Genomic DNA, 25,625 nt, shown 5'->3' with positions numbered 1-25,625 from the left:
AGGTCTTGCAGCTGTTCGTCAGCCAGTCAGGTCAGATTTTAGTGTTTTTCTGGGAAGACGACGGTTCGACAGGCACGCAGGTAAACCTATAAACTCTATTTCTGTGAAGTGAAGACGAAGTCAAACTCCTCGGCTTTAGCTTGTTTAACTCACCGAACTGAATTTGAAAAGTGCACTTTTAAAATAACAAAATGAACTCAAAATTGTTGCTCTGTTTCATCTGTTCTCATAGTCAGCATTGGTGTTAATTTGAACCAATCTACTTAAATCTAATGCAGACCTGAGGTGACACAGTCACCAAAACGTCGCCTATGTTCATACGAATAGAAACATGTGTCTATTGATATTTTGGAGCTGAAAATAAATTAGTTCTGTGTTTGTGAAGGCGAAGTGATGCAGAAAGTTAAAACAAAACGCAGAGACTTAACACGTAGACAACAGTGTGTGGCTGTTTGATCAGATTGTGTAACTGAGGGGAAATTTACTGAAGCAGGAAAACATCAGAGACAGCTGAAGGACATTCAACATTTAGTGCTACTAGCAGTTAATGTGATTTATTTATATCTTGATGTTTTATTCATTCAATAATTTACTCTCTCGTTTTCATGATAAAGCCAGACTAAAATGATTCTCTCAGAGGTTTGTTTTGTTGATTTCGGGTGATGTTATTGAGCATAGCATTGAGGTGTTAGTGTAACGTTACAGCTGATCAGCTCTGGTATTGATCGGATCATATGTTCTTATAGTTGGTTGAAATGTCACTGCAGCTACATGATCGTTGAAATCGCTGATTAATTTGACAGTGAAACAATACCTTTGAAAAACTATATGTTCCACAATCAGTTGATTAAAAGAATTGGTTATAACACACAGAATATCTATTGTTATAACAAAGAAAAAGCAGCAATTCGTTGCATTTAAAAATCTTTAATCAGAAAATAATTTCTTCCTTCATTAAAATTATTAATCTGTCAATTAGGGGCTGAATTGACAAACTAATTGTCACTGCTCATCTCATCTCTAGGTCTCACTCTAGTGTGAAAGCCATATTTTAGTATGTTTTGATATTTTGTATGTTGAACCATGACAATTTAGTGGATAATCCAATAATCTCCCACCTCCAGGTCCAGTTTGATGTGAGGCTAACAGATGTGATGGTATAGCTGCAAATAAATAACACGAAAATAAAAAATTGAAGTCAAATGAAGATTTCGGTCAGGAAACATCTGCATTAGTTGTGAGAAGGTGGATTGTTGTTAACATGTTTTTAATTTGACAGTTTTTACATTTGTATAGGTTCTCAATCAATAATCCAGAGTTTTAAGTGGTTGAGTCAAAGGCAACTGGGCTTCTTTTCAAATCAAATCAAATTCATTGATATAGCGCCAAATCATAACAGCGCTTCATCAAGGCACGTTACATATACAGCAGGTCTAGACCAAACTCTTTATGGAGTTTTTTAAGAAATCCAACAAATCCCGCCTTTTATGTTTTTGAATATGTTTCAGAGACCTCTGGAAATGTCTTCCAAAATCTAAAACAAGTCCAGTTGCTCTCAACAACCAATTTAAGATAGGCTAACCTGCCCTGGTCCTGTCTCTGGTCTGGAGGCTGACTGTAGAGGAAACAGAAACATGTTAGCTTGTCCCTTCCACAGGTTTTTGTTGCTATTCATTCTAAAAATACATTGATGCTTGTCCCCAAATCCTAAGTGAAGGGAAGGAGTGAAAATTCCTGCTGATGTTTTTCGATGTGACTCTATCAGGCACATAAACATACACGTGACTGTGAGCAATGATAAACTTGATTTGGTACCTGCAGGAAAATCCCTGAAGGAGGAAGAACAGAAAAGCTTCCTGCTACTGGGAGCTGAGTCTTCATCACCCTAAACCTTGGTCTTCATTATTGTTCCTGTTCAGTCATGGCTGGAGCTCTGAGGTATGTTTTGATTTACGTGAACATGAAGAGGTAGTGGAGGGATGTGATCTAGCTGTCTGCTGCTGAGGGAGCATACCAGTGAGCTCTAGGTGATCTGGGTCTGTCCACAGGATCAAATTAGATGAGTTCTTCCAGCAGCTTGTTTGTCCTGCTTCTGTTTCATTGTGACAATGGGAGCATGTCTCTGCATTCAGTATCTGGTGCACCAGGATCCTGTGGAGCAGTGTCTGTTGGCTCAGATTCTGGCAGTCTCTCTAGTCCAGCTTTTTACCACTACCAATGTTTCTGTCTCTGTGGTATTCACTAAGTTGTCATATTGCTACACTGATACAAAATCATGGTGTTAACATGGTGTGAGTCGAATGCTTGTTTAAATTAATTGTAGATTTTGGTTTGCAAGAAAAGTAAAAGGCAGTATACTGTGAGTTCTGTCCAACGCCTTAAAATTTGCAATATGCACACAATTTGCCTCCAAGATTGTGTTCTGTGGCTAAGGGGAGAAAAATAAGTGCATGACCACAAATTTTTGGTGATGTGAGAACTGATGATTTGTTTCAAGCTGATGTCTCTGACCCGTTTCACCTGGGTGCAGGGATGTAAAGTAGATGTAAAGTTAAAATAAATCCTGGTCAAACCTGTCCCAGCTTAGGGATAAGTGTTCCCTCTAAAATTTATACATATACACATGCAAAACTTGTTCATGATATCATGAGCTCATTTGGTGTATGGTGAGTTATCATAAAAAATCAGTGTTTGTGATGAACGGCAAGGCTGATAGTCAGAAACTCAGACTTGGATTTGAGCTCAGACCTAGACAGCTAATATGTTTCAGTTTCATGTGACTCGATAGGCTCTGTCCACTGTTCTTGGCTTCTGATGGTGTTGTGTTGACAACCAGCCAATGTTTTTCAACTACAAAAACACCAAGGCTAAACATTACTAAAATGTACTACAAAATAATTAAATGAGTAAATAATAAATCAAGTGAGGCGTTGAGCCACTTGACTGACTGTCATTAGAGAGAATGATGGTTAATGGCTGTTCAACATTAGATTCACTTTCCCAACCCAGAGTCTATGTCCACTTTTTAGACTGCTTAATGTTAATGATAGTAACAGCGTTACAGCTGTACATGTAAATCAACATCTAATTTGTCTTGAGTAGGATAGCATTTTCAAAGCAGAACTAGTCCTTTTAACTGAGTGTTACCCATTTTCCTGTTGCCACTTTTCCTGAAACACCCTCAGCAAGCCCATTACGAACCAGTCCATGGGTCAGCTGTTATCTTAGGCTAAGCAACATCTGGTGATGGTGGTAATGTTGACAGGAGTAAAGGGACTGCGGTCACATAATTTATAGAGCCACCAAGTCCATCTCAGGAGGAGATTGGCACACATGGATGCATGAACAAAACACAAAATTAACCACTGTTATGATTGTAACCATGACAGTAAATATTATGTAGTGTTGAGGAAGTCCTTATTTGAACCCAAATCCCCATCTTTTCCTAAATCTAACCAAACCATGACTTATATTGTAGTAACCAACCAAGACTATGCAGTGTTGAGGATACTTATTATAAGGCCAAATCGCCATCTTTTCCTAAAAGTATTCAAACCCTTTCTGTTTTTATAGTAACGGTGATATTTCAGGGGACACAGTAGTTGCTTCTGATTTATTAATGACCCATGCTTATCGCGATTAAAAACATGAGGTTTTCTCCTTACACCTGTATCATGTATTTTGGGTGAGTGTGAGCAGAGAGAAATAAAAACAGAACAGTTAATAGTAACACCTCGGACCAGTTTCAGAGAAACAGCAAAGTAAAATCACCTGTGTATATTCCTGCAGAGGTCAGGAGTCACTCAGAAATACCCCAAACACAAACTTCCCCCTGGGTTTTCTCTAATCTGCTCTTACTGTACCTGCTGTGGGTTCATGTTGATGAAGGCCATCTTTGCTGTTACATGAATGGCTGCCTTCACCAGAGGGGATGTCCCACTTTCAGGGACATAGTTACAGGCTGGTTAAAGAGACATTTCAAAGCAGATTTGAGTCAGTTTGGGTTAAATGCAGTTTTGAATTCTGACGTTTAATTGTTGAGAGACTGGAAGTCAGACTAAAAACCTTAAACCACCAAAAAGACGGAGAATTGATTGGAGAGAAGAAGTTGCTGAAGAGAGACTGTACGGCTGACTATGAACCGTCAGGTCAGTCTGTTGTGTTTTCTGTATTTTTGAGTTTGAGTTTAATTTCATTACATTTTTAACCTAGTTAAATAATTTCTCCGAAATAGAACAAAGCAACAGGATATTTTAAAATTTGCAGATTAAATTGTGTTCTATAAAGGTGTCAGCAGGTGGCCATGGTGCAGGTCCAGTAAATAGATCAGTGGCTGGATGAAGTTTGATGTTGTTGAAATGGGAATTGTTTTTATTGTTTTCAAAATTCACTGATCGTTAGAAATTTAACTGACTTCAGGGTAGATGGCCAGAAAATGACAATCTCGCTGAAACAGGAACACGTGTACGTCTCAGCTTGTCTTTGGAATAATTGATGACATTCTGCTCAGGAGGTTTGGACTGATAGATATGATGAAATATTGCAAGGGCCAGGCTCATATGACAATGTTGCAGGTGCTAAATGCTAACACGCCAGCTTTGACAATACATGGTTACCTGATGATGATTAGCCAGCTAGTTCACCACATTAGTTTAGCATGTTTAAATTTACCAGTTAGTTGTACAGGTTTTCAGTGGACTAATTGAGATGGGTAAATCTGGCACCACTGTATAACATATAACATTGTTCCACTGGATTTAGGTTTTGACACTGAATAGAACCTTTTCAAATTAAAATAGCAGGGAACAATAGCGAATATGGACTAAACTTTAATTGAAGAAACCATGCCTGAAATATTCAAATAAACAAACAAGTTTAAAGACTCTTTGTCGGTGGATGTCTCCATCCCTCCCTCTCTCCCTTTTACTGTACTGGTTCTTTAAAGAAACCGGTTCCTGGTTAACTCTGCAAGAAGTTTGGTTCTGCGCCCTCTATGTTGTTCTCAGCAGCTGCAGTGACATCATCACTTATAGCCCCGCCTTTCCCAGAGTGCTGATCTGGAATTCTGGGGGTTTTCCTCCACTCAGCCACTTCCAGGAAGTGACTGAGAACAGACCAGGGGGAGGGAAAGGGAGTTGGGTTAAACAAAACAGACGTATAGTGAGAACATAGAGGGTGGTGAGGGGGAGGGTTAAAGAGATTGAGCAGAGAAGAGGAAGACTCACTTTGTTCGTCATGTGAAAGTGAAACTGCTGCAAGTTTTATTGTTTATTTTTCCTTCGTTTGGTTATTGGTTGTTGACAGAGACTTTGGTCAGACACTGACATTTCCTACAAACACATAAACTTATACATTTTGCTTGAATGTGCTGAGTTTGCATCTTACTCTTGTTTTGTTTTGCAGGATGAGTGAAGCTCAGTTCATCAACGCCTATGAAAATGATGTAAGTTATGAGTTTTTCAGCTGAAACATGAGACTGACTGTTCTTCTCAACTGAAAAAAACAAAACACAACAATTATATATATATATATATATATATATATATGTGTGTGTCATCTGATTTCTTGCAAATAGCTGAGTCTGAAAGACTGTAAGAAAAGGTTTTTAAAAGGAGCAGCTTAAAGTCCAGTTGGTCTTTAGTTCTGATTTTGATGTGAAAAATGTCAGATACATTTTTGTGCATATGAAGTGAAATCATTTCAAATCTGTGACTAACTGTGCATCTCTGTGAAAGTGCAGGAAATCTACGAGTGTCTATACCTATAGCAATGCACTTTTTTACTTTCTCCGCAGAGGCAAAAAATCACTCTGTGGATAATGAATGTGTTGAAAGAAGTTACTGAGAGATGGCAATAGTTAATATTGCTATGAAGGGATAAAGAAAACAGAAATTTAGGCTCACAATAAACACAAAAGCTGCACAGTAGTCACTTCTCTGCGAGAATTTATCAACATTTTCATAGTATTTTAATATAGAATCAGTATTATCAGGAAAACAAAGTCATGTGTCATGTGTTTAAAATAAACTTAACATTGAAACATAAGAAAAAAAATCCCAAATAGAGTCATTTTCCAATCAGAATAAAAGCAGCCGAACTTCGTCACAGACACCAGGAACCCAATCATATTTTGGGGGGTTTTTACCGAACAAGTGATTCAAAAGATTACATAACTGATCAATCACCTAATCATTGTGATACCTGAGATGTGTCATTATGTAGTGATACCTGATGATTAATAACTTCTTCACCTTCAGAAAAGGGTGGCTCCCCGAAATCATAAACACATTTTCCACAGACCACCATAAAGAATGAATATAGACAGGTATTGATTGTTTATTGAGCCTATGAAGTGTTCACAAAGTGTTCTGTTCAACCTGTAAATTTCTTATTTTCCTCTTTTTCAGTTGCACCTGAATTTGATGACTTATGACTATATGCCTCCGGTGGACATAAAGACTGAACCCTACATACCTGAGACAGGTACAGTGACATAATCTCCAGCCAGGTGTCATGCATCAGCTGTAACACAAAATTCAGCAATTTAAGGTATAGTGGCTAAAAATTTCAAGAAGAAATTTGATGAATCCTGCCAAAAATGGGCTGAGATGTTCTTTCAATCTATCACTATTTATTCTATCTTTGACTCGGCTCCTCTGTTGGGACACCTTCACCTGTGTGGACTCCCATCTCTCCAGATCTACACAGAAACCCTCTGTACTCTCTTAATCAGCATCCTTCAATCCACCAGTTCCTACCAGCTCCCCTGTCCATCCTTCTGCATCTTCTCTGTCCTTCATTCCCCGCCTATTTTCACTGAAGTGTAGCACTGCCCTCCCTGCCAAACAAAAAAAACCAAAACATTTCACTCAACAAACTAGTTTCCAGGGAGGGCTGTTGACGGTCACAGACACGCACTGAAATAATAAAATATCTAGATATTTTATTATTTCAGTGCGTGTCTGCAAGACTAAAAGTGCATCAATCTTATAAGAACCTTGTCCTGTTAAACTATGAGGACAAATTCAGACACACAAAAAATCTAGAAAATCAGCAATAAATTCAGGAACCTTTTCCAAACTAGTAGTCTGGGTACATTTCAGAGCAGTCAGACAGACAATTGCTGTATCTGAATAAGTGTGGACCCGTTTCAGAACCTTGTCAAACCACAATTTGTTTCATTCACTTTCTCAAACTAATAAACTCAAGACTTTGCCCAATCCTCCGACCTTCCAGAACCATATTTTGAAAGCTAGAAATCACTTGACTAGTGAGATAAAAAGTTAGATATCATGTAAAAGTAAAGTGTACAAAACTTTACAAAAGTAAATGTAAAGTAGCAATTTTACAAATCCAGCAGATGTCCTTGGCTTGACAGAAACTGTGGTCACACTCTTAAGTCACACGGATACCTTGATAAATGAAAGTTTAAAATTCTACATATCTATTCATGCCTTTAAAAGACCTAAGATTCAATAGACCAGCAGGCAAAGGAGATTTCTAGAACTTTATCAAAAACAACAGGATAGCACTAGGACTAATGAGCCTTCCTTGGGAAGCAAGATTTTCTAGAATCTAGTCACAAAGAAACCACTTCCTTCTAACATATTAGAATGTGGAAAAACTCCTTAACTGATGAGATGAGATTTTGAAAGTAAATGGTGAAATCAAAACTATAACTCACAGTGAGTGCTGAAGGAAATATGTTGCAAATTATTAACTTAATTTGTAATTTGTATTTCAGCTCATGGACCATACATTCAGATCATAGAAGAGCCCAAGCAGGTGAGACTGATGTTTTATTTACTCTTTCTTTGTAATAATTATACAAAGTCACAAATGTATATGATATGCTTTCTAATTAGTTTTTTGAGGACAGCCTCATAGACCTGGAATATAACATGTTCCAAAAGGATCAGGATTAGGTCACCTGCCCACTCTTTACATATTGTCAGAGTTCATATTCATTCCCATAGGGATGTCTCCAGGCTACAGCATGATGACTGCCAAACATCTGTTACAAGTTAAAACTTTGTTTTGACTTCAAGTCTGTGCATTTCACAAGAGCAAGCTGCTCTGATGTTCTTTCATTGATGACTAGCAGATTAAAGCTTTCATACCAGTCTAAATAAACTGAACCAGCCAAGCAAACAAAGCAAAGTTAGATGGTGAAACTACCCCAGAAATATCTGTAATATCAAAAAAGTTGTCCAACAGGAATTGATACCAAGTCTATGACCACTTTCTGTACATAATTAAGATGCAAAACACCAGAAACTAAGAAACCATAAAAGAACATTCTTAACATTTTTTAGATATAAAAGAAATTGAGACAACATCATAATACATTAGAATACTGTATTTCTTTTAGTATTTGACGGCGGAGTGAAGGTGTGTGTAGCGTGTGCGAGTTAGTGAGTGAGTTTGGGGGAATTGTCGTAGTTGTAGTATTAATTCATAGTTATAGTGTTAAAGTTGCTGTTTACATTGGTAACCCATCTGGGACAGTTGGCACAAATTTGGTGCCAAATTGTGGCAAACTGAGTGCCCGCTTATTGGTATCCTTAGTAAAACCTCTGTGGAGGCTTTACACTCTGCTCAAATTCTTTCCTCTCTCTCTCTCTCTCTCTCTCTCTCTTTGTAAACATTTTCCCTCAGTTCAACATCATAGCTTGACTTTGAGTAAATAATACTGTGCTCAAGTTAGATATTGTTGATATGGAAGCCTTATACTGGATACTAAATTGTTCAAATACATATATTTGAAGTGACATCCCAGGAGAGCCACCGCAAGACACGTATTGCATCTTCACTGCTCTGCAGTGTGCCTGGCCCCCCTTGCTCAAATTCTAATTCTATATTAGTGGCTGAAGGGGATCAATCACATCTGTGTGCATGGAATCACAGTTAGCATGGTGTAGCATAGGTCAGCATGGCAAGTATAGGAATTTCACATTTTTCCTTTGGTCTATTCCAGTTATCTCAAAAATAGTAACAAGTACAATATTTTGACACTAGAATAGATTCTCTGAGGTCCCTAGACACCAAGAACATACATATGAACCTTATTATTGTGGAACAACCTGTCTTTTGAGGATTTTTTTCCTGAAAATATGGTCAGGGCTTCACAGGTTAACACACTTTCTTTTGATCAACAACTGTCTAATACAATGTGAATTTACAACATATTATATGAAGAAATTGCTGGGGCACAGGAAGTGCCACTAATCAAAAAGTTGATGGCTCTATTTTTGGTTCCTCCTGAATCCCAGTATGAGAGTGTATATCTGTGTATATATAATACATCTATGTCTGCAATGGAAAGCAGTTGTTGATGGGAAACTATTGATAGTCCATTAAGCAAATCTATTTTTGGGAGATTAAGTGAAAGATAGAAGAACAGACAGAAGAACAAAAGACACGTTTACTTCAACACAGGAGACACGCTCGGAGTGGGAGGTGATTCCCCATTTTCAGGCTGATCCACGTGTTACAATCAGTCACTTCCTTTAATCCAGGGTTTTTCCAGAAGTCAGAAAACAACACAGGACTGAGCTGATGAGCATGAACAAGCTGCCTGCAGGAAGTCAGGGAGTTTCTGCTGGTAAAGGTCAGGTGGCTACTGAGTCCTCTGACTATCTGTGTAACTCTAACCCTTCAGATAGAAAGAACTACCAGCAACAAATCTGAAATAATTCAACAGCAGGATAACAGCAACGAAAGGAACACAAAAACAGACATGCAATGGATTCACATTAGTAAAACTAAATAAATAGTTGGATAAATTCAGAAATTGAAAAATCTATTGAAATCAAAACACATCCTGAAATTTAGAAATAAGTCAGATAAAAAATTTTAAAGTCTCAAGACACTGGAGTAATGATTCAAAGGTTATTTGTGTTGAACTTTTCAAAGTAAAATAAAACATTTTAACAGGTCTCATTAATAAATGTGTTGTCTTAACATAAGAGAAGCTGAAACCATAAAATTGAATTTTAATCAATTAACAAAATTTTTCCAGGTTTTTAAATCCCCAGAATTTTCTGTCAGTAATTTAATCACTTACAGAATTGCAGTTAAGGATAGTTAAAGTTAAGTTAAAGATAAATATTTCTATGAGAAGAAACAGAACATAAGGAAAATATGAGTTGTGACCAGCAGGATATCTCGCAGCCCCGTGTACCCAGATATTAATAACTACCAACTACAATGTAAAAATGTACTATGTGTGTCTTGTGTATTAACAGAGGGGCTTTCGGTTCCGTTATGAATGCGAGGGACCCTCCCACGGTGGCCTGCCAGGGGCCTCAAGCGAGAAGAACAGGAGAACTTATCCAACCGTTAAGGTGGGAAACACCAGTGATGACAGTATTCTGGCAACATTCTAACGAAATGTGACAACCATGTAATAGAATTCTGAAAACACTCTGGAAACAACCTGACAACAACCTGACAACAACAACTGTGACGACATTCTGACAACAATGGGACAACTGTGAGGAAGCAGCTATAATATGACATGACAGAAACTCAGATCTTTTAGTTTCACTGTGACTTATGTTATATCGGAAACTCAGACCATGTTTTAGTTTTTCTTTCTTTCTTGCTGTCCCTTAGATTAATAACTACATGGGTCATGTAAGGGTGGAGGTCCAGCTGGTGACCCACACTGATCCTCCTCGCGTCCATGCTCACAGTCTGGTAGGACGTCACTGCACGGATAAGGGCACCTGCACCATCGATGTTGGCCCCAGCGACCTTACCGCCTCGTCAGTATCCAATCACATCACTGCACCCTCACTCTAGAAACAGAATAAGAACTACAACACAGTGATGGGGTGTGGTGGAAAGTTTTCATCTGTTATTCCTTATCACGTGATTTCAACACAGTTTCATTTCTTGGGGAGAAAAAATCCAAAGAGGAAGTCAGTGTTCTTTTTTAAGTTCAGGACAGATAGAAATATATCGGTGAAGCTACACACACAGTTTGTATAACATACTGCTGATGTCACCTCCTGTAGGTTCAGTAACCTGGGGATCCTACACGTGACCAAGAAGGGTGTTGTCGACATTCTGTACAAGAGGCTGATAGATGAGAGGAAGAGACAGAAAGGACCACACAGTACTCTGACAGGTAAACACAACCGTGGCCTCCACCACCGTACCTTGTTACGTGACGGTAAAACACGCCTGAACCCCCTCTCACTGTACGTTGTTACCTGACAAGTAAATGCACCTAAGTCCTCCCCTGCGGTACAATTGCCTGACTGGATAAGACACCTGATCATCTAAACCCAGTCACCTGAATGGATTTGTTTCCTCTCTCCATGCAGAGGCAGAGGAGAGTGCCTGTCAGAAGGAGGCTAAGGAATTGGGCAAAGTAATGGACCTGAACATTGTCAGGTTAAAATTCACTGCCTTTCTGCAGGACAGCAACGGGTCATTCTCCAGAGCGCTGAAACCTGTCGTGTCCAACCCCATCTATGACAGCAGTGAGTACACACAACAGGGTTAACAGTGCAGTTAGTTTTGGGGCATGGGATTAGTCTTTAACGTGAGAACGTGTCAGTTAAGACATACTGTTGTCAAAAGACAAAAGCTTGTATGGAACAAGCTGAAGAGAAAGCACATCTAACAACAGTTAGGTTGATGTTGATGTGGGATTCAGACATGTGTGGCTTGACCTGCAGAGTCTCCAAACGCCTCCAACCTGAAAATTTCTCGCATGGATAAGACGTGTGGCTCAGTGCTTGGAGGAGACGAGATCTTCCTGCTCTGTGATAAAGTCCAGAAAGGTGAGAATGTGAGAACCTCAAAAAAAACCAAAAAAAAACCCGAAAAACAAACAACTTCAATCATCTTGAATTACTGATGTTTTCTTATTCATTATAATAGTTTGGTTTTGTAAAATCTTGAATTTTATATTTATATTTTAAATTATTTGATAGTTGTGTACAGTCTTGATCTAGATCTGTGGTGCAGAACCTAGACATTTGAGCCCCTTTGCTCAAATGCTGAACACAAAAAATTCAAGTGCAAGTCAAGTGCAAAAATATCAATTAGGAAACTGGATGCAGAAGGGACAAACCACATAAAATCCAAGATGGTGCAGGACACCTCACCTGCTGCACACACCAGATACTGTATTGAAGGAAGCAGCCTGCTTCGTCTAAGTTAAAAACACAGAGCAGGTGATGCTCTGTAAAAAACAAACAAAAAAAAAAAACAAAACAGAACATGGCATCCACCTACTCTGGTTTAACCACACCCTGATCTAAGGACTGAAATGTTGTTGATAACAATGATTCTTTAGTTTCTGCATAGGCTTGAGTTTTCTGTTACTTACTTTACTGTCTCTGACAGCTGAGAAATGTCCCATCAGGCTCTTAAATTTGCTGCACATTACAGATGACATCGAGATCCGTTTTTATGAGGAGGATGATGAGGGAGGCTGGGAGGCATTTGGTGACTTCTCACCTACTGATGTTCACAAACAGGTGCAGAATCTGTGTGCCGTATGTGCATGTTTGTGTGTTGTTCTTTGAGATTGTATATGTGTGCATTTGTGTGGGTGCCTGGGCGTGTGTCTGCCAGTTAGATCAAGGAAATGACAAATGTTTTATAACCACAGGCAGAAAAACAGCAGCTTGTCTTTGAATCTTACATAAATAGGGAAATTCCTTCAAACTGTCTGCGCACACTGACACACACACACACACAAAGTACTACCACCGATCTCCATTACATGGGTGCAGACCTTTAAAACCTCTCTGCCCATGTGTTTTCTTACCAACCAAAACCCAGTTTTGGTTGGTAGGAAAAGGGAAAGGAAAACTCAGATTTTATTTACCTTTTTCTTGATCACTTAAGTTTTTTGGATATTGCATTTTCTACGTTGTGCTCTCAATATTATTTTGATGTTTATTTAGATGAGATATTTAAAATGCTTTTTATTGTATGGTAACACCCAAACGTCAACAGTGTGTGTATTATTTCCACTCCCTCCTCAGTATGCCATTGTGTTCAAAACACCGCCATATCACAGCACAGAGATTGAGCGTCCCGTCACCGTCTTTCTACAGCTGAGGAGGAAGAAGGCAGGCGACAGCAGTGATCCAAAACAGTTCACCTACATACCCCAAGTCCAAGGTCAGCAGCTTTAATGTAACATGAGGAACAAACACATTTGTTTTTTTCTTGGATTTAATGAGGAGCTACCTGTGACGTACCTAAGGGTTAGGGTTAGGGTTAGAGAACACAACAGAAGATGTATGTTTCTGGATTGAAGTTCACACATTTGGGGATTTCCTTAGTGGAAATTCTGCGTTTCAGTCCTCACCGAACTACTCAGAACTTTAGTATGCAGCAAAATCACCAAAAAGAAAAGGGAGGAATTTAGATGTTTCCAATCTCTCTAACACACCTCTGTCTTCCAACTTTTAACACTCTGATGTTAATTTCCCCTCCACGGGCCATCACCTCCCCTTCTGCCCTGTCAGACAAAGAAGAGGTGCTGAGGAAGAAGCAAAAGCCACTGCCTCACTATGAACCCTGGAGAGGAGGAGGAGGAGGAGGGCGTAGCGGGGGAGCTGCAGGTTTTGGAGGAGGAGGAGGAGGAGGAGGAGGAGGAGGTAGTAAGGACTTTTATGTTTAAAAAACATCATACGCCTGCAGAATGCACACTTGATCTGTTTTAAGTTCTCTTTGGTTTTGTTGAAATGAATGAATGAAATAATGTTTCAGTGGTTTGGTTCCATGCTTCTGTTTCCATCATTAATATCATCACACCTTTGACTATTAAATAAAGCATGAACACAATGGAGAGGAAAAAAATAAGGATGTATTCAGACATTAACCAACCTACTGGGTTCGTTGTGTTTCCCTCTGCAGGATTCCAGTTCAGCCAGCAGATGAATGGAGCCAGTGGGGGAGGAACAGGAGGAGTTTTCTTTACAGGAGGTTTCACAGGTTTTGGCGGAGGAGGAGGGACTCAGATGTCCATCTCTGCCCCTCAGACAGACATTAACCAGCAACAAACCGATGGACAGAGTGCAGGACAAACAGGAGGACAGACTGCGTCACCACTACAACAGCAGCTGTTTCAGATTGGTGAGACGCTGCATTAATCCTGTGTTTCTTTGACATATCAGCATGAGTGTGATGATGAATTAATGATGAGCATGATGATGTCTGATGAAGACTATGTTGAAGAATACCTATGGTGGTCTTCTATGTGTCCATAGCTGCAGCCCTCCACAGCAGAGCTTCTCAGAATGCCAGACAGACCGCTGCTGCCCTGCTGCAGTACTGCAGCACCGGGGATGCACGGGTCCTTCTGGCAATCCAGAGACACCTCTGTGGGGTCCAGGATAGCAATGGAGACACGTGAGTGTTGATATTTTTACTACATCTGTCCAGTAAATCAACTCGTGTCTATTTCATTTTAACTCTTTTGTTTTGCTTGGTAATTTCATGTTCTGGCCTTTTCTTTCCCACAGTCCATTGCACCTGGCCATCATTCATCAGCAGACAAATGTAATCCAGCAACTGATCCAAACTCTGCTCAGCGGCCAGCAGCAAAAGATGCTCAACACAGCTAACCACCTTCAACAGGTGACCACTTGCTCATTGGCTTTTTTCAGGCCTAACCTCAACTAACCAAGAGCTTTAAGCCCTATGATCAGGTATCTGGCCCCCTCCTGTCCAACACCTCTCTTCAGTCTGTAATCTTCCTTTACTATCCACCAAACACAGCCGTCCACTCCAGCAGGAAACTAACTCCCCTCAGCACAATTAAAATCACCTGACAGCTGACAGAGGGAGACAGCATATAGCTGCCACTCAATGATGAATTTTCTAATTTTATTTTAAAAATCCCTTCTACTTTTGGATTTTTACCTATTCGGGGTCGCTGCAGCAAGTCAGCTTCCTGTGACTTGGATGAATAATTTGGCTATGGTTTTATTCTGGATGCAACCCTGCCATTTATCCGGGCTTGAGACCGGCACAAGTGTTCCACTGGTGGGCACCTATGGAATAGAACCTTGGTCTCCCACATACCGAGCGGGTATACTCAGCACTATACTAATGAGGCACCATTCAGCATAATAGAGCTATACCTTCAACTAGCAGTGCCTCATACAGCTAATCATTCCTTCTCTCACTGCAGACTCCTCTCCACCTGGCAGTGATCACCCGGCAGGTAAAGGTGGTAGAGGTGCTGCTGAGGGCAGGGGCCAATCCCAGCCTGGTGGACAAAGATGGCCGCAGTCCCCTCCATTTGGCAGCGCTGGCAGGAGACATCACAACACTGCGCCCCCTACTGGCTCACCTGGGAGAGCACCATGCCAACCTGGTCAACACCCCCGACTTTCACGGTGAGAAGTCTGTGTGACCATATCCTATTAAAGCTGAAACAGAAGAAGTGGCTGATTACAACACTAACAAGAAAACATCAACTTCAACTGAAGGAAATGAAATTAGGTTTTATCTGATCTGTTCAAATCTGTTAAAATCCAATTAAAGAATTATCCTTATCCTGATCATAACAGAATTACTCAACCCAATCTTTGTATTCGTTCAGCCGCAAAAGTTGTGATTGGTTGAGTATTTTTTAGTGGAAAAACTAGAAGCAGCTGTATCGCTGTCACTTCCTGTCACTTTCATACATATTTATATTTCAGGAGGAATATATTGGGGCAAAAAACACTGACATTATTCCTGTGCTTTTGTCTCCATCAGGACTTCAGCCACTCCACCTGGCGGTGAGGAGGGAAGGCGAGCGCTGCCTCCGCTTGCTGGTGGAGGGGGGAGCCAAGATCAATGCCCCAGAGCAGAAGAGTGGACACACTGCCCTCCACCTGGCCATCAGAGAGAACCTGTTCAAGGTGGCTTGCACGCTCATCACAGAGGTACGAAGCTCTGATCAGTGTTCCAACAAACTGTGTGACACTGATCATATTCTGTGATAATTGTGGCACCATAGTTGTGGTAACAACCCAGTCCAGGGTCAACAAACTTTAGTGGACTTTGAGCGTACCTTCCTGTTGGGATGATGACATCATCAGTGTTGACGTTCTTCTTTCTGTGGTTTGTCGGTTCTAGCTGAGGGCAGATGTTAACGCCTGCACATTTGGAGGGAACACTCCGCTCCACCTTGCAGCCAGCCTGGGCTCACCAACCCTCTGCTCCATGCTAATCGCTGCAGGTCAGAAGCCTGGCACACGCTGACTGAGAAACACACTCATACCCACACACACTGAAAAGACACTGAAAATGAAATGTTTTTCAGGTGCTGATAAGAACCTGGAGAACGATGAGCCGCTCTTCTTTGACCCTTCCTCAGAAGAAGAAAAAGATGAGGATGAGCCAATACGAAAGGATGTCAAAGAGCCAGAGGCCACTGCATCACAGCCGATCAACCCTCGCAAGAGACCTGCAGGACACACGCCTCTGGACCTCGCTAAATGCCAAAAGGTGAGTTATGCCCTCTAAGTTAAAGCAATAAGATCTCAGAATCAGACTTGGCCTGTTGGTTAGCACAGAAGATTAAGCAGAGCAGGTGAAATGTTTTGAAATAGATACAGTTGTAACATCACTGGGACTTTTCTCAAAGATCAGTGAGTGAATCATGTCACAGATGGTTATCTGTGACATGCTACTTCTCAGATTTAAATTTGGGAAAACATTTCACTGAAAACAAAAAAGCACACCGCACGCATATCTAAAAACTAATATTTTGTTCTCTGTCCTTCTTTCTTACTGAAGAAACTCCTAATTTCCTAATCTCTTCCACTCATCTTGTCTCCTTTCCTCAGGTGAGGAACTTGTTAAACTCAAAACAGAGTCCAAAGACAAGTCGTCACTGCAGTAAGAGGATCAAACAGAGTAGCAGTGAAGGTGAGGCTCTTTTAATCACCTGTGACAGTTGTGACGTCAACTCTTTCATGGGAACTTTAAACATCTGAGGTGCTTTCAATGTCCCTGTGTGAATAGGAAAAAAACCCCACTGGAACAGGTTTCCAGCTTTTTTATGTTTGGAAGCAAGAAGTTATCAGTTGAATGCTTTTTACAAAAGAAACTGGACTGAAATGTGTTGATGTCCCAGAGATGGAGAGTTCTGGTCTGGACGAGGACACGCTGTCACGGCTGGTGGAGGTGTTGAGTGTTGGAGATGTTCCCTGGAAGAAGCTAGCAGAGAAGTTAGGGATGATGACGCTAACTCACCTGTACCAGGACAGTCCGACTCCCTGCCATCACCTGCTCCAGCACTATAAGGTGACCACATAGCACAGCCGCAGAGCCCAGTCAGTGTCCTCACTTAATGCTGAGTCCAGCAATGGAGACAGGTCTGCTGTTGCATTTACTGCACCTAAATAGTACCACTGATGAAGGCTGTACATAAAGCAGCATTTCTCTGACAGTTACACTACAGGAAACTGTAGGTGACCTTAAAATATACTCACTGTGACAGACGTGAACTGATGAGCTGTGTCTGTTTGTGTCCAGCTGGGTGGGGGTCCAGTTGAAGGCCTGGTTGAAGCTCTTCAGTCTCTCGGCCTGTCAGAAGGAGTCCGACTGCTGAGAAACACAGAGCTACGAGATGACAAACACAGCACAGGTGACTCACACAAATGCCTATTTAATGCATTTTATTAACACATGAAAAGCTAAACTTCAAACTGTAGCCACAATCTGATGGTTTATATTTGCTGTTCAATCAGACGCAACAGTCGACAGTGGATTTGGCAGCCAACCAATGGAGGAAGAGGAGCCACCTGTGGTCAATCAGTGACAAACAACTAATGTCGGACATTAAACAGCTTCATTAACATCATTTCATCCTACATGAACCAGGACTCTACAGAACTGGTCTTAAAGGCATTCAACAGAGACAGAGATTTCTCCCGAACAGCAGAATGTACATTTTCACCTGCAGAGGAGACGGATGTGCTGTGCTTCAGAGAGGACAGCTGTAAATTTACCACAGGACACTCGGAGTATTCTTACAAATGATTGACAAGTTTTCAAAAGTTCGTGAAAATTTGAGTTTAAAGACAAAAGATTACCTTTATTGGTTAAAAAAATATGGACTCTATCTCAGACCTAGTGTGAAGTGCAGCTTGAGATTGTCTGCTAGTCTTCCTCTTGTATACAAGGAAGACTGCAGCCATCTGATCACCCATGGGTGTGTTGGTGCACTGTTGTGGCTAGATATTTCACTGTCATTTTAAAGTCAAGAGCAGACACGTGTTAGACACTCAGACTAAATTTGACCACCACAGTTTCATGATGAAACAAAGATCTTTAGCCACAGGTCAAGTGATGGCACGTCTAATGTTGTGATTTGTGCCTTCCTACTTGGCAAAGCTGTGCACAGTGTATTACCTGTGGGCTTTGGACTGGGATTATTTATTTAGAGAACCATGTTGTCTGGTGCTCTGAAGGTTTCTCATTTTTGCCATTACAATAGGAAAAGTTAGAATGACAAACTATTAACAGTGCATGACTGTTAAAATAGAGCCCAGATTTAGCATTTTTCTAAATAGAAATGCAAATAGCAGACTTCACCCAAAGTGTGTGTTTGTGTGTGTGTGTGTGTGTGTATGTATATATACATATATATACATCTACATCTACACATATACATAATTCAAATTTCAGGAAATTCTCCTTCTTTTTAAATTTAATCTCTAGCTTCTTTACATTTGTCAATAATTTATATTCTCTCTTTTTTGTAATTATCTTGGTTTATCTCTGTGGGTTGTGTTAGGTCTGTCTGATGGACATTCTGGTGTCCTTACATTTCCTCCTCAAATTTGCTTTCAAGTACAATTCTTCAATGAAAATTAGTCTCAGAGGTCTGTGATAATGTGTCAAATACTTTGATAATGAATATGACAGTAAATCTGTGTTTTTCAGAGTTTGAAAGTGTTGTGCGTAACATTAACCTGGCAACTTGAGAAGTTAGAACTTGAAGAGCTGATTTACTTTGTCATCTCTATAAAAACTGGAACTTGTCTTTTTGTGTGCACTCTTGAACACAGCAATATCCCTTCTCTTACAGCATCAGTGAACCTAAGATGTCCGTTAATCACCTGTTGTCCCCTGATCATCAGTGTGACTGTTCATCCAGCTTTTTATTAATGCAGACATTTTATTGAAGCTCATACATGATAAAAAAAAGAAACATGTTAACTATTATGAATGACAAAAAGAAAGTATTCAAAATAAGTTACATTATAAAATACTAATATAGATAACATACAAATAATTTTGCGATCTAAATAGATATGAACTACAACATACATTAAATTTTAGTTAATTAAAAATATCAAAAAGTCCAAATTTGATGCTGCTTGTCAAAACTTGTGCCATGTGAGTCAGTTAAATAATAATGCAAATTTGAGTCTTCAATTTTTTCACGAAAATATGAAAAAAATTGTTTTAAATGTAATTTTTGATATTTGTTGTCAAACATTTTGCTTTTTTATTTATTTATTTTATTTTTTTGTAAATAATGTGTTATTTCTATCTAACATGGAGGTGGTCATTAACATCACAGTAGGCGTTCCAGGCAAGGTTGGGTACATCCTGGACAGGTCTCCAGTCCATCACAGGGCCAGAGACCAACAACCGCTCACACTCAGTCACCAGTCAACCTAAATATGCATGTCGTTGGACTGTTGGAGGAAACCAGACTAACTGAAGGAAAGAACATGCAAATGCCATACAGATTCCCCAATGCAGACGAATCTAACCCACTACCTTCTTGCTCTGAGGCAATAACGCTGACTGCCGTGCTGTTATGCTTTAACACCAAAATTTCTAATTTGTGTATCAAAGCCACCTGCTAGAAAAGTCTGGCTTACAGAAAGTCAAAATCGTGATCAAAAATTTCACAAGGGTAAACATGAAAAAATCCAATTTGCATGGTGAATAAATACAATTCCAAAAGATGTAATGAAACGTAAAAATGAAGATATTAAAATTTTCATAATTCATTCAAGTTTCAGTGAGGTAGTTGAAACTCTGAGCACACATTTACACAAATGTTAAATTCAATCAAAAAGTTCAGTTTATTGGAACATTTTAATATATGTCGCTGTGATAAAAGAATTACAAATATTAGATAAATGAATTAAGACAGTTAAGTTTACTGTATGAATTTAAAATCAGATTTGGTGTCTAATTTGTTTGAGCAGTTATTTGTTTACTTTTTGGTCTTTGGCAACCTGAAATTTTAAGTTGGTGACACAGCTTCATTCCTAATTACTTCTTTTTCTCCTGACAAACAATATTGCTTAATTATATGTTAGAGAAATATATTATTATATATTAATATATGTTTCTTTTAAATTTTTTGTGTTAATGATGTTGAGCTTCATGACATTTTCTTTACAGTAGGTAGTAGGTACAGTAGGTACACTAGGTGTTTTATTAATACTGCGTACTCACATGCCTCTGGAAATGAAATTAAAAAAAAAAAAACAAAACAAAACATAAATGTTGAAGCTTCTGTGTCATTGAACAAAAGATTTTCAGACTTGGTTTTGTTTCCTAACAGTTTTTATTTTTGTCTCTAACCCTTTAAAACAATACAAATATGAAGTTAATCTTTCACCATGACCAAAACTTCACAGGATGTGGACAGTATGTACAACTATCAATTAGCGAGCAGGCAGCAAACATTCAGGCCGCAGCAAAGCCAAAAAAAAAAATGAAGAAAGAAAGCCCAAAAAAGTTCACAGAAACTTGTTCATGAGGAAACAGCGATGAACGTAATAAATAAACGACTCAATTCAATATCTGTTCTTACGCTAAAATAAGTAAACCAAAGTGCCCTAAATCACAGCAAGCAAGCTAGGCATTCAGCCCAACTACAATATGGCTTCTCAATGTGAACTTGTACATTTATTTACATGGTTGGACGCAGAGGAAGAGCTGAAAGCAGCCATGACTTTTAGATGAACTCATCCGAGCTGCTTTACATTGCACAGTGCAAAAATCTGCCAGAAATACACAAGTGTCACTGGATTATTGGAGTAGTAAATAGGACCCAGCGGGTCATAACCCACAATGGCAGCAGTCAGGCCCGGCTGTCTCTGCACCAGCTCCTGGATTGATTCAATGTGTCAGCATGTTCATGTTAAAAATTAGCAGGTAGAGGCTAAGAGACGGATTTTGGGATGTCCATGTGGTGACATAATCTCTGCTCTTCAGGTCTTCAACTAAACAATTATAAGTGCAGTCAGAAAACTGAGAGGTCTTCATCATCTTCATATAGGTCTGCTACCATTTAAAAGGTAGTGACAGAGTTATGGATTCTCAGAGGAATAGCACAGTGATCGTCACTTATTCAGCAAAGAAAACTTGAGTCAAACTAGATGGAGCAGAGGTTAATGAAAAACTTGAGTGGGTCTTCACCCAATCAGGGATGATCGTGATGGGTTTTGTTCCCAAAGCTTGGACACATTCAGGAGATAGAGGCATGAAAGAAGGTTCAGATTTATGGAAATGTGCACCAACATGCTCGAGCAACAACCGAGAGACAGCGATTCAGCTTTGTGTCTTTTGTGCTCCAACAAAATCAAACAGTGGAAAAGCTGAACAACCCTTAGAAGCTTCATGGCCTCAGAGAATTGAGTCAGCTTGTGTGAAAAAAGGTTAGAACAAAGGTTTGACTCATCTCAAGTCAGATACAGTGGAGCAAATGAAACATCCATCTATCCTGTGAATATCAGGGTGTAGGTGTTGGAAACACTTTCCTTAATATGACCTTAAATTGATGAGCATGTGATAGCCTTCTTCTGACCATAATAAAAAAAAAAAAAAACCTTTTTAGTCTTTCTCTGATCAGTACCCCGTCTGTTGAGACCTTGACAAAGTCTTCTGTGGTGGGTTTAGTGTTTTGCCTGCCTGACCAGACAATCGGGAGCAGGATCCCTGAAGGGGGAATGTCATTTTTTTCTCTCAAGATCCAGCAACAGATTTTTGTCTGTACACTGCTAGCACTCACTGACACGGAGTCAAAAGTCAGTGACTCCAGGCTGAAGTTCAGCACAACTCTTCTTCTCTCTCTTGTCATTGTTCTGGTCTAAACATAATTTTCCTTCAGTGTTTTTAAACGATTATTTCAGAAAAAAAGGTTGTCACTTTTTGCCTTTTATTTTTAAATCACTAAAGTTTTAGAGGGTGAGGCCTTTACGTGATAGAATTTACTCAGTCGAAGTGTTCAATGAAACTTGACTCATAATAAAAACTGGACCTTCCTGAAGACTGGACAATAAAAAGTTGATCTTTGTTGTCTGATCAATGTCCAGCAAACATGGAGCTGCTTCAGTCCTCAGCATTATTAGTGTTCATAATCAAATTCAGAACGTGCTTGTCTGTTACAGTTGATTGGATGTATCAGATTTACTGACACTGACAATTCCTAACATGGAGGTCCAGTATTGCATATATATAGATCCTTGTCCTTGGTTCAAAGGTTTTTACCCACCACTCAGACAATCTCAGATATCGGAATGCATTTTGATTTCAGGGTTTGGTTTGTTTCATTATGTAGGTTTTGTGTTTGGAAATGTCCAAACTCAGAAACATGTCAGCCTGTGGTACCACAATGTGACGCCAAGACGGCAGCAAGACTGGAGTGCATGTTGAAGTGCAACATTGAGCAATGAGGACGAACAGGAGACTATAATGTCACTGTTGTCTTCAAAAAACAAAACAAAACGTGGAATCAGAAACCCGAAGAGACAAAAGTTAGTCAGTCTCCAGCTCTGTCAAGTTGACCTGAAGTCACCACACACATCCTCTGACCCACTAAAACACAATGACAGGATCATCACTACACATTACACAACTTCTCTTGATATGTTTCATCTTGGTAAAATTGATCAGGGGGAATGTTAAAAGCAAGTGGACATATTCAAACATAGTTCATTTTCCAGCATTGTATCCCCCTATCAGCTGCCAGCACATAGAGAGACATATGGAAGTTCATTAGTGACAAAACTACTGAGCCAGCATAACATTTATTTAAACTTTAATCAGTCTGCAGGTTCACATTCAGCTGAATGCATTTGTCCATTAACTACTCAACCAATGGTAGGTATTTTCTGTAGTTTCTCATTAGATATGCCGAAATTTTGACTCCAGCTTCCTTGATGTGAGAAATCATTTTTGATTTTGATTATGCAACACAGAAAAGTGAATTTCTTGTTTAGGTTATAATGAAAATTTTGTCCCAAAATAATAGGCTTAATTGACAATAAATTGAGGTGACTTTGGACTGATATCTGACAAGTTGTTTTAAATTTATATAAAACTATATTTTTAAGTCACTTTATATCCATAACTTATCCCTACTAAAGTTCAAACTATAAAATGCCCAGTTTAAACTCAAAGAATACATTTTTATTGGCTTCCTGTATATGTGATTTTCATATATTGTTACATTGAGCCAAGCTGCTGTACACAGATTAAGACCCTCTACCTTACATTAGCAATGAATTATAATTCATTAAAATTGTACCAGGTCAAAAAACTCTCAAAAAAAATCAAAAAACTAACACATTACACAGTTAATTCCAAATGTATTATTTTATAAAGACCTAAATATTATGTAAATACATGTAAAATAAAGCCTTACCACAAAAAAGGGTAAAAGGTTTGCATTATTAATCGTATGCTATCAAAGTAAGACATTTTTAACTGCCTTGTAGGAAAATATATGAAAATTACAAAACTTTTATTTCACTCTACTTGCACCTTTATCCTTCATTTCCTCTTTGCAGTGTCTGGTTGTGTATAGCATCAAGGTCTTCACTACTTATCTTGGTGTACTTGGTTTAACCTAGATTGATGAAAGTTTAAGTGAATAAGCTGGTTTATCTTAGTAGTTTTTGGTCTCTAATGATCCTCCATACATTCTGTAAATTTCCAGCAGAACTCAGTGAAAAAAACAACATAAATTAAAAAAAAAACTGCAGTTACACTTTGATCAGCCTCCGTCCAGCATGTTAAGTTTGTATTTACATTCCTTGAAGTACACATCACTGCAGTTCTACTGTGTGCTTGCAATACTCTGTTTGAAACATGCGCACACACACACACACACACACACACACACATACATATACATACATACATACATACATACATACATGTACACATACACACCGTTTGTCTGTTGTTTGTTTGGGGGAGGTCTGACTGCAGAGTCTACGCCCATCATCCCATTCCCTCCAATCTTTCCCCCTTTTGCTTGATTACAGCAGCAACAGTTGCAAGCACTCTGTCTCCCACATGTTGTTGGCATAGCAAACTGCTCCCACCTTGGTTGCTAGGAGAAGAAGAGTGATGCTGATGCAGGAGGTCAGGTTTATGGTTCCGTGAGAAAAATAAAAGTACAGGCATAGAACCTGATCCAGGAGGGTCATGGATCAGGTCTCCACTGTTGCTGCAGACCAAATAACTGAACACTGATATCTTTCCAGAAATTCCCTGAAAGGAGTGTTTGACCAGAAAATAAAGCTTTTATTCTGAAACTCACCAGCTTTTTCTGACTGTTTGACCTGCTGAAATTGATGTTTGGAGGAAAAATAAAGTGACAACTGAGTGATGATGTTCAGATTCACCTTTCAAACCCAACCTGTTAGTGTTTCTTGTACCGTTTGACATGTGGTGAAACCGCTCAGTTTGGCCATCCTCCACCGGTCCTTCTTGGACATCTCATCTCAGCTATGGAGGGAAATCCCCTCCACTAATCATAATCTGACTGAGATTTAACAGAAAGGTTTTAAAGGAGTATGTCAGGCTGATGCTTCATGTCTATCTCCAGCTTTGTTCTTTGTGTATACCAGATGCTCAACACCTTACGGTGTCTCATGCAGGCTGCTGCTTTGTTTTTGCAGCTCCATCCGCTGGTTGTTCCCATTCTTCTTCTTGCTTCCCTCTCTGGTGCCGCTCATCTTGGTGGTTGACGAGGATGAAGAGGATGTGACCTTTAAGCTTTTTGACATCTTTGCTCCACGAGTTTTCTCCTTATTGGCTGTGTCCTGGGGCAGTGTGGGGCTGGAGTGTGCCCTTTGCAGGCCACCATCATCAAACAACCGAGATTCAAAAGCTACCAGATCCTGGTCTCCATTTGACATCTTGGCTCTGAGCAGCATGGCATACGTACCGTAACGGGTTTTCTATACCGTAGAACAGAAACAGCAGATAGTTGTGATGCAAAAATCATGAGATCTGTTTTATATGTCGAAACACTATATGTGTGTGTGTGTATATATATATATATATGTGTATATATATATATAAAAAATGTGTATTTAGAATAAAATTTATGCACACAAACATCATTCACATTACTACAAACTGTTGGTGAAAATGTGCTCAACAGAAACTTCCACCATTTCATTTCATTATGACACAACATACGACGACTCTATTAAAAACCAGCAGGTAACTGATGGAAATTGTTAGGGTAAGGTATAAAAACTGATGAAAGAACCAAAATCTAAGACTACTAAGCTCGAAAATGGCAGAATGTCCCTTTAAGTGAGCTGCCTGTTCCTGATAGTGTGGTTGTGTCTCTGCAGCCTGTTTGACACCAGATACAT

The 25,625-nt window shown here is 39.5% G+C and overlaps 2 protein-coding genes across 6 annotated transcripts in view; one reads left to right on the top strand and one right to left on the bottom strand.

Annotated features, from left to right (window-relative positions):
• The first annotated feature begins 9 nt into the window (after positions 1 to 9).
• On the top strand, positions 10 to 20,003 carry nfkb2 (nuclear factor of kappa light polypeptide gene enhancer in B-cells 2 (p49/p100)). 3 transcript variants are annotated; one of them, XM_029521613.1, is made up of 24 exons: positions 10 to 80; positions 1,822 to 1,938; positions 5,404 to 5,443; positions 6,408 to 6,483; positions 7,745 to 7,785; positions 10,248 to 10,346; positions 10,618 to 10,769; positions 11,022 to 11,134; positions 11,334 to 11,492; positions 11,691 to 11,795; positions 12,409 to 12,497; positions 13,011 to 13,149; positions 13,500 to 13,631; positions 13,891 to 14,109; positions 14,244 to 14,385; positions 14,499 to 14,613; positions 15,170 to 15,377; positions 15,742 to 15,911; positions 16,105 to 16,207; positions 16,292 to 16,476; positions 16,818 to 16,899; positions 17,108 to 17,277; positions 17,509 to 17,620; positions 17,724 to 20,003. In XM_029521613.1, the coding sequence occupies exons 2-24, from the start codon at positions 1,922 to 1,924 to the stop codon at positions 17,792 to 17,794; spliced, it is 2,739 nt and encodes a 912-aa protein (XP_029377473.1). In that variant the 5' UTR covers positions 10 to 80; positions 1,822 to 1,921; the 3' UTR covers positions 17,795 to 20,003. The 3 variants fall into 3 exon arrangements, with proteins under 3 accessions (XP_029377473.1, XP_029377472.1, XP_029377474.1); XM_029521612.1 differs by having other exon boundaries at positions 13,500 to 13,634; XM_029521614.1 differs by lacking the exons at positions 10 to 80; positions 1,822 to 1,938 and adding an exon at positions 4,028 to 4,148 and having other exon boundaries at positions 13,500 to 13,634.
• A 553-nt stretch (positions 20,004 to 20,556) lies between these two features.
• The window catches only part of psda (pleckstrin and Sec7 domain containing a), a 35,468-nt gene continuing 30,399 nt past the window's right edge, over positions 20,557 to 25,625 (bottom strand). For all 3 annotated transcript variants that reach the window (XM_029521615.1, XM_029521616.1, XM_029521617.1), the window contains one exon: positions 20,557 to 25,199. In XM_029521615.1, coding sequence (XP_029377475.1) covers positions 24,879 to 25,199 — 321 coding nt within the window. In that variant the 3' untranslated portion in view covers positions 20,557 to 24,878. The remainder of the gene's footprint in view (positions 25,200 to 25,625) is intronic.

The sequence above is a fragment of the Echeneis naucrates genome, chromosome 15 (assembly GCF_900963305.1).
Source record: "Echeneis naucrates chromosome 15, fEcheNa1.1, whole genome shotgun sequence".
Taxonomy (NCBI): domain Eukaryota; kingdom Metazoa; phylum Chordata; class Actinopteri; order Carangiformes; family Echeneidae; genus Echeneis; species Echeneis naucrates.
This window is presented reverse-complemented; position numbering and strand designations above follow the sequence as displayed.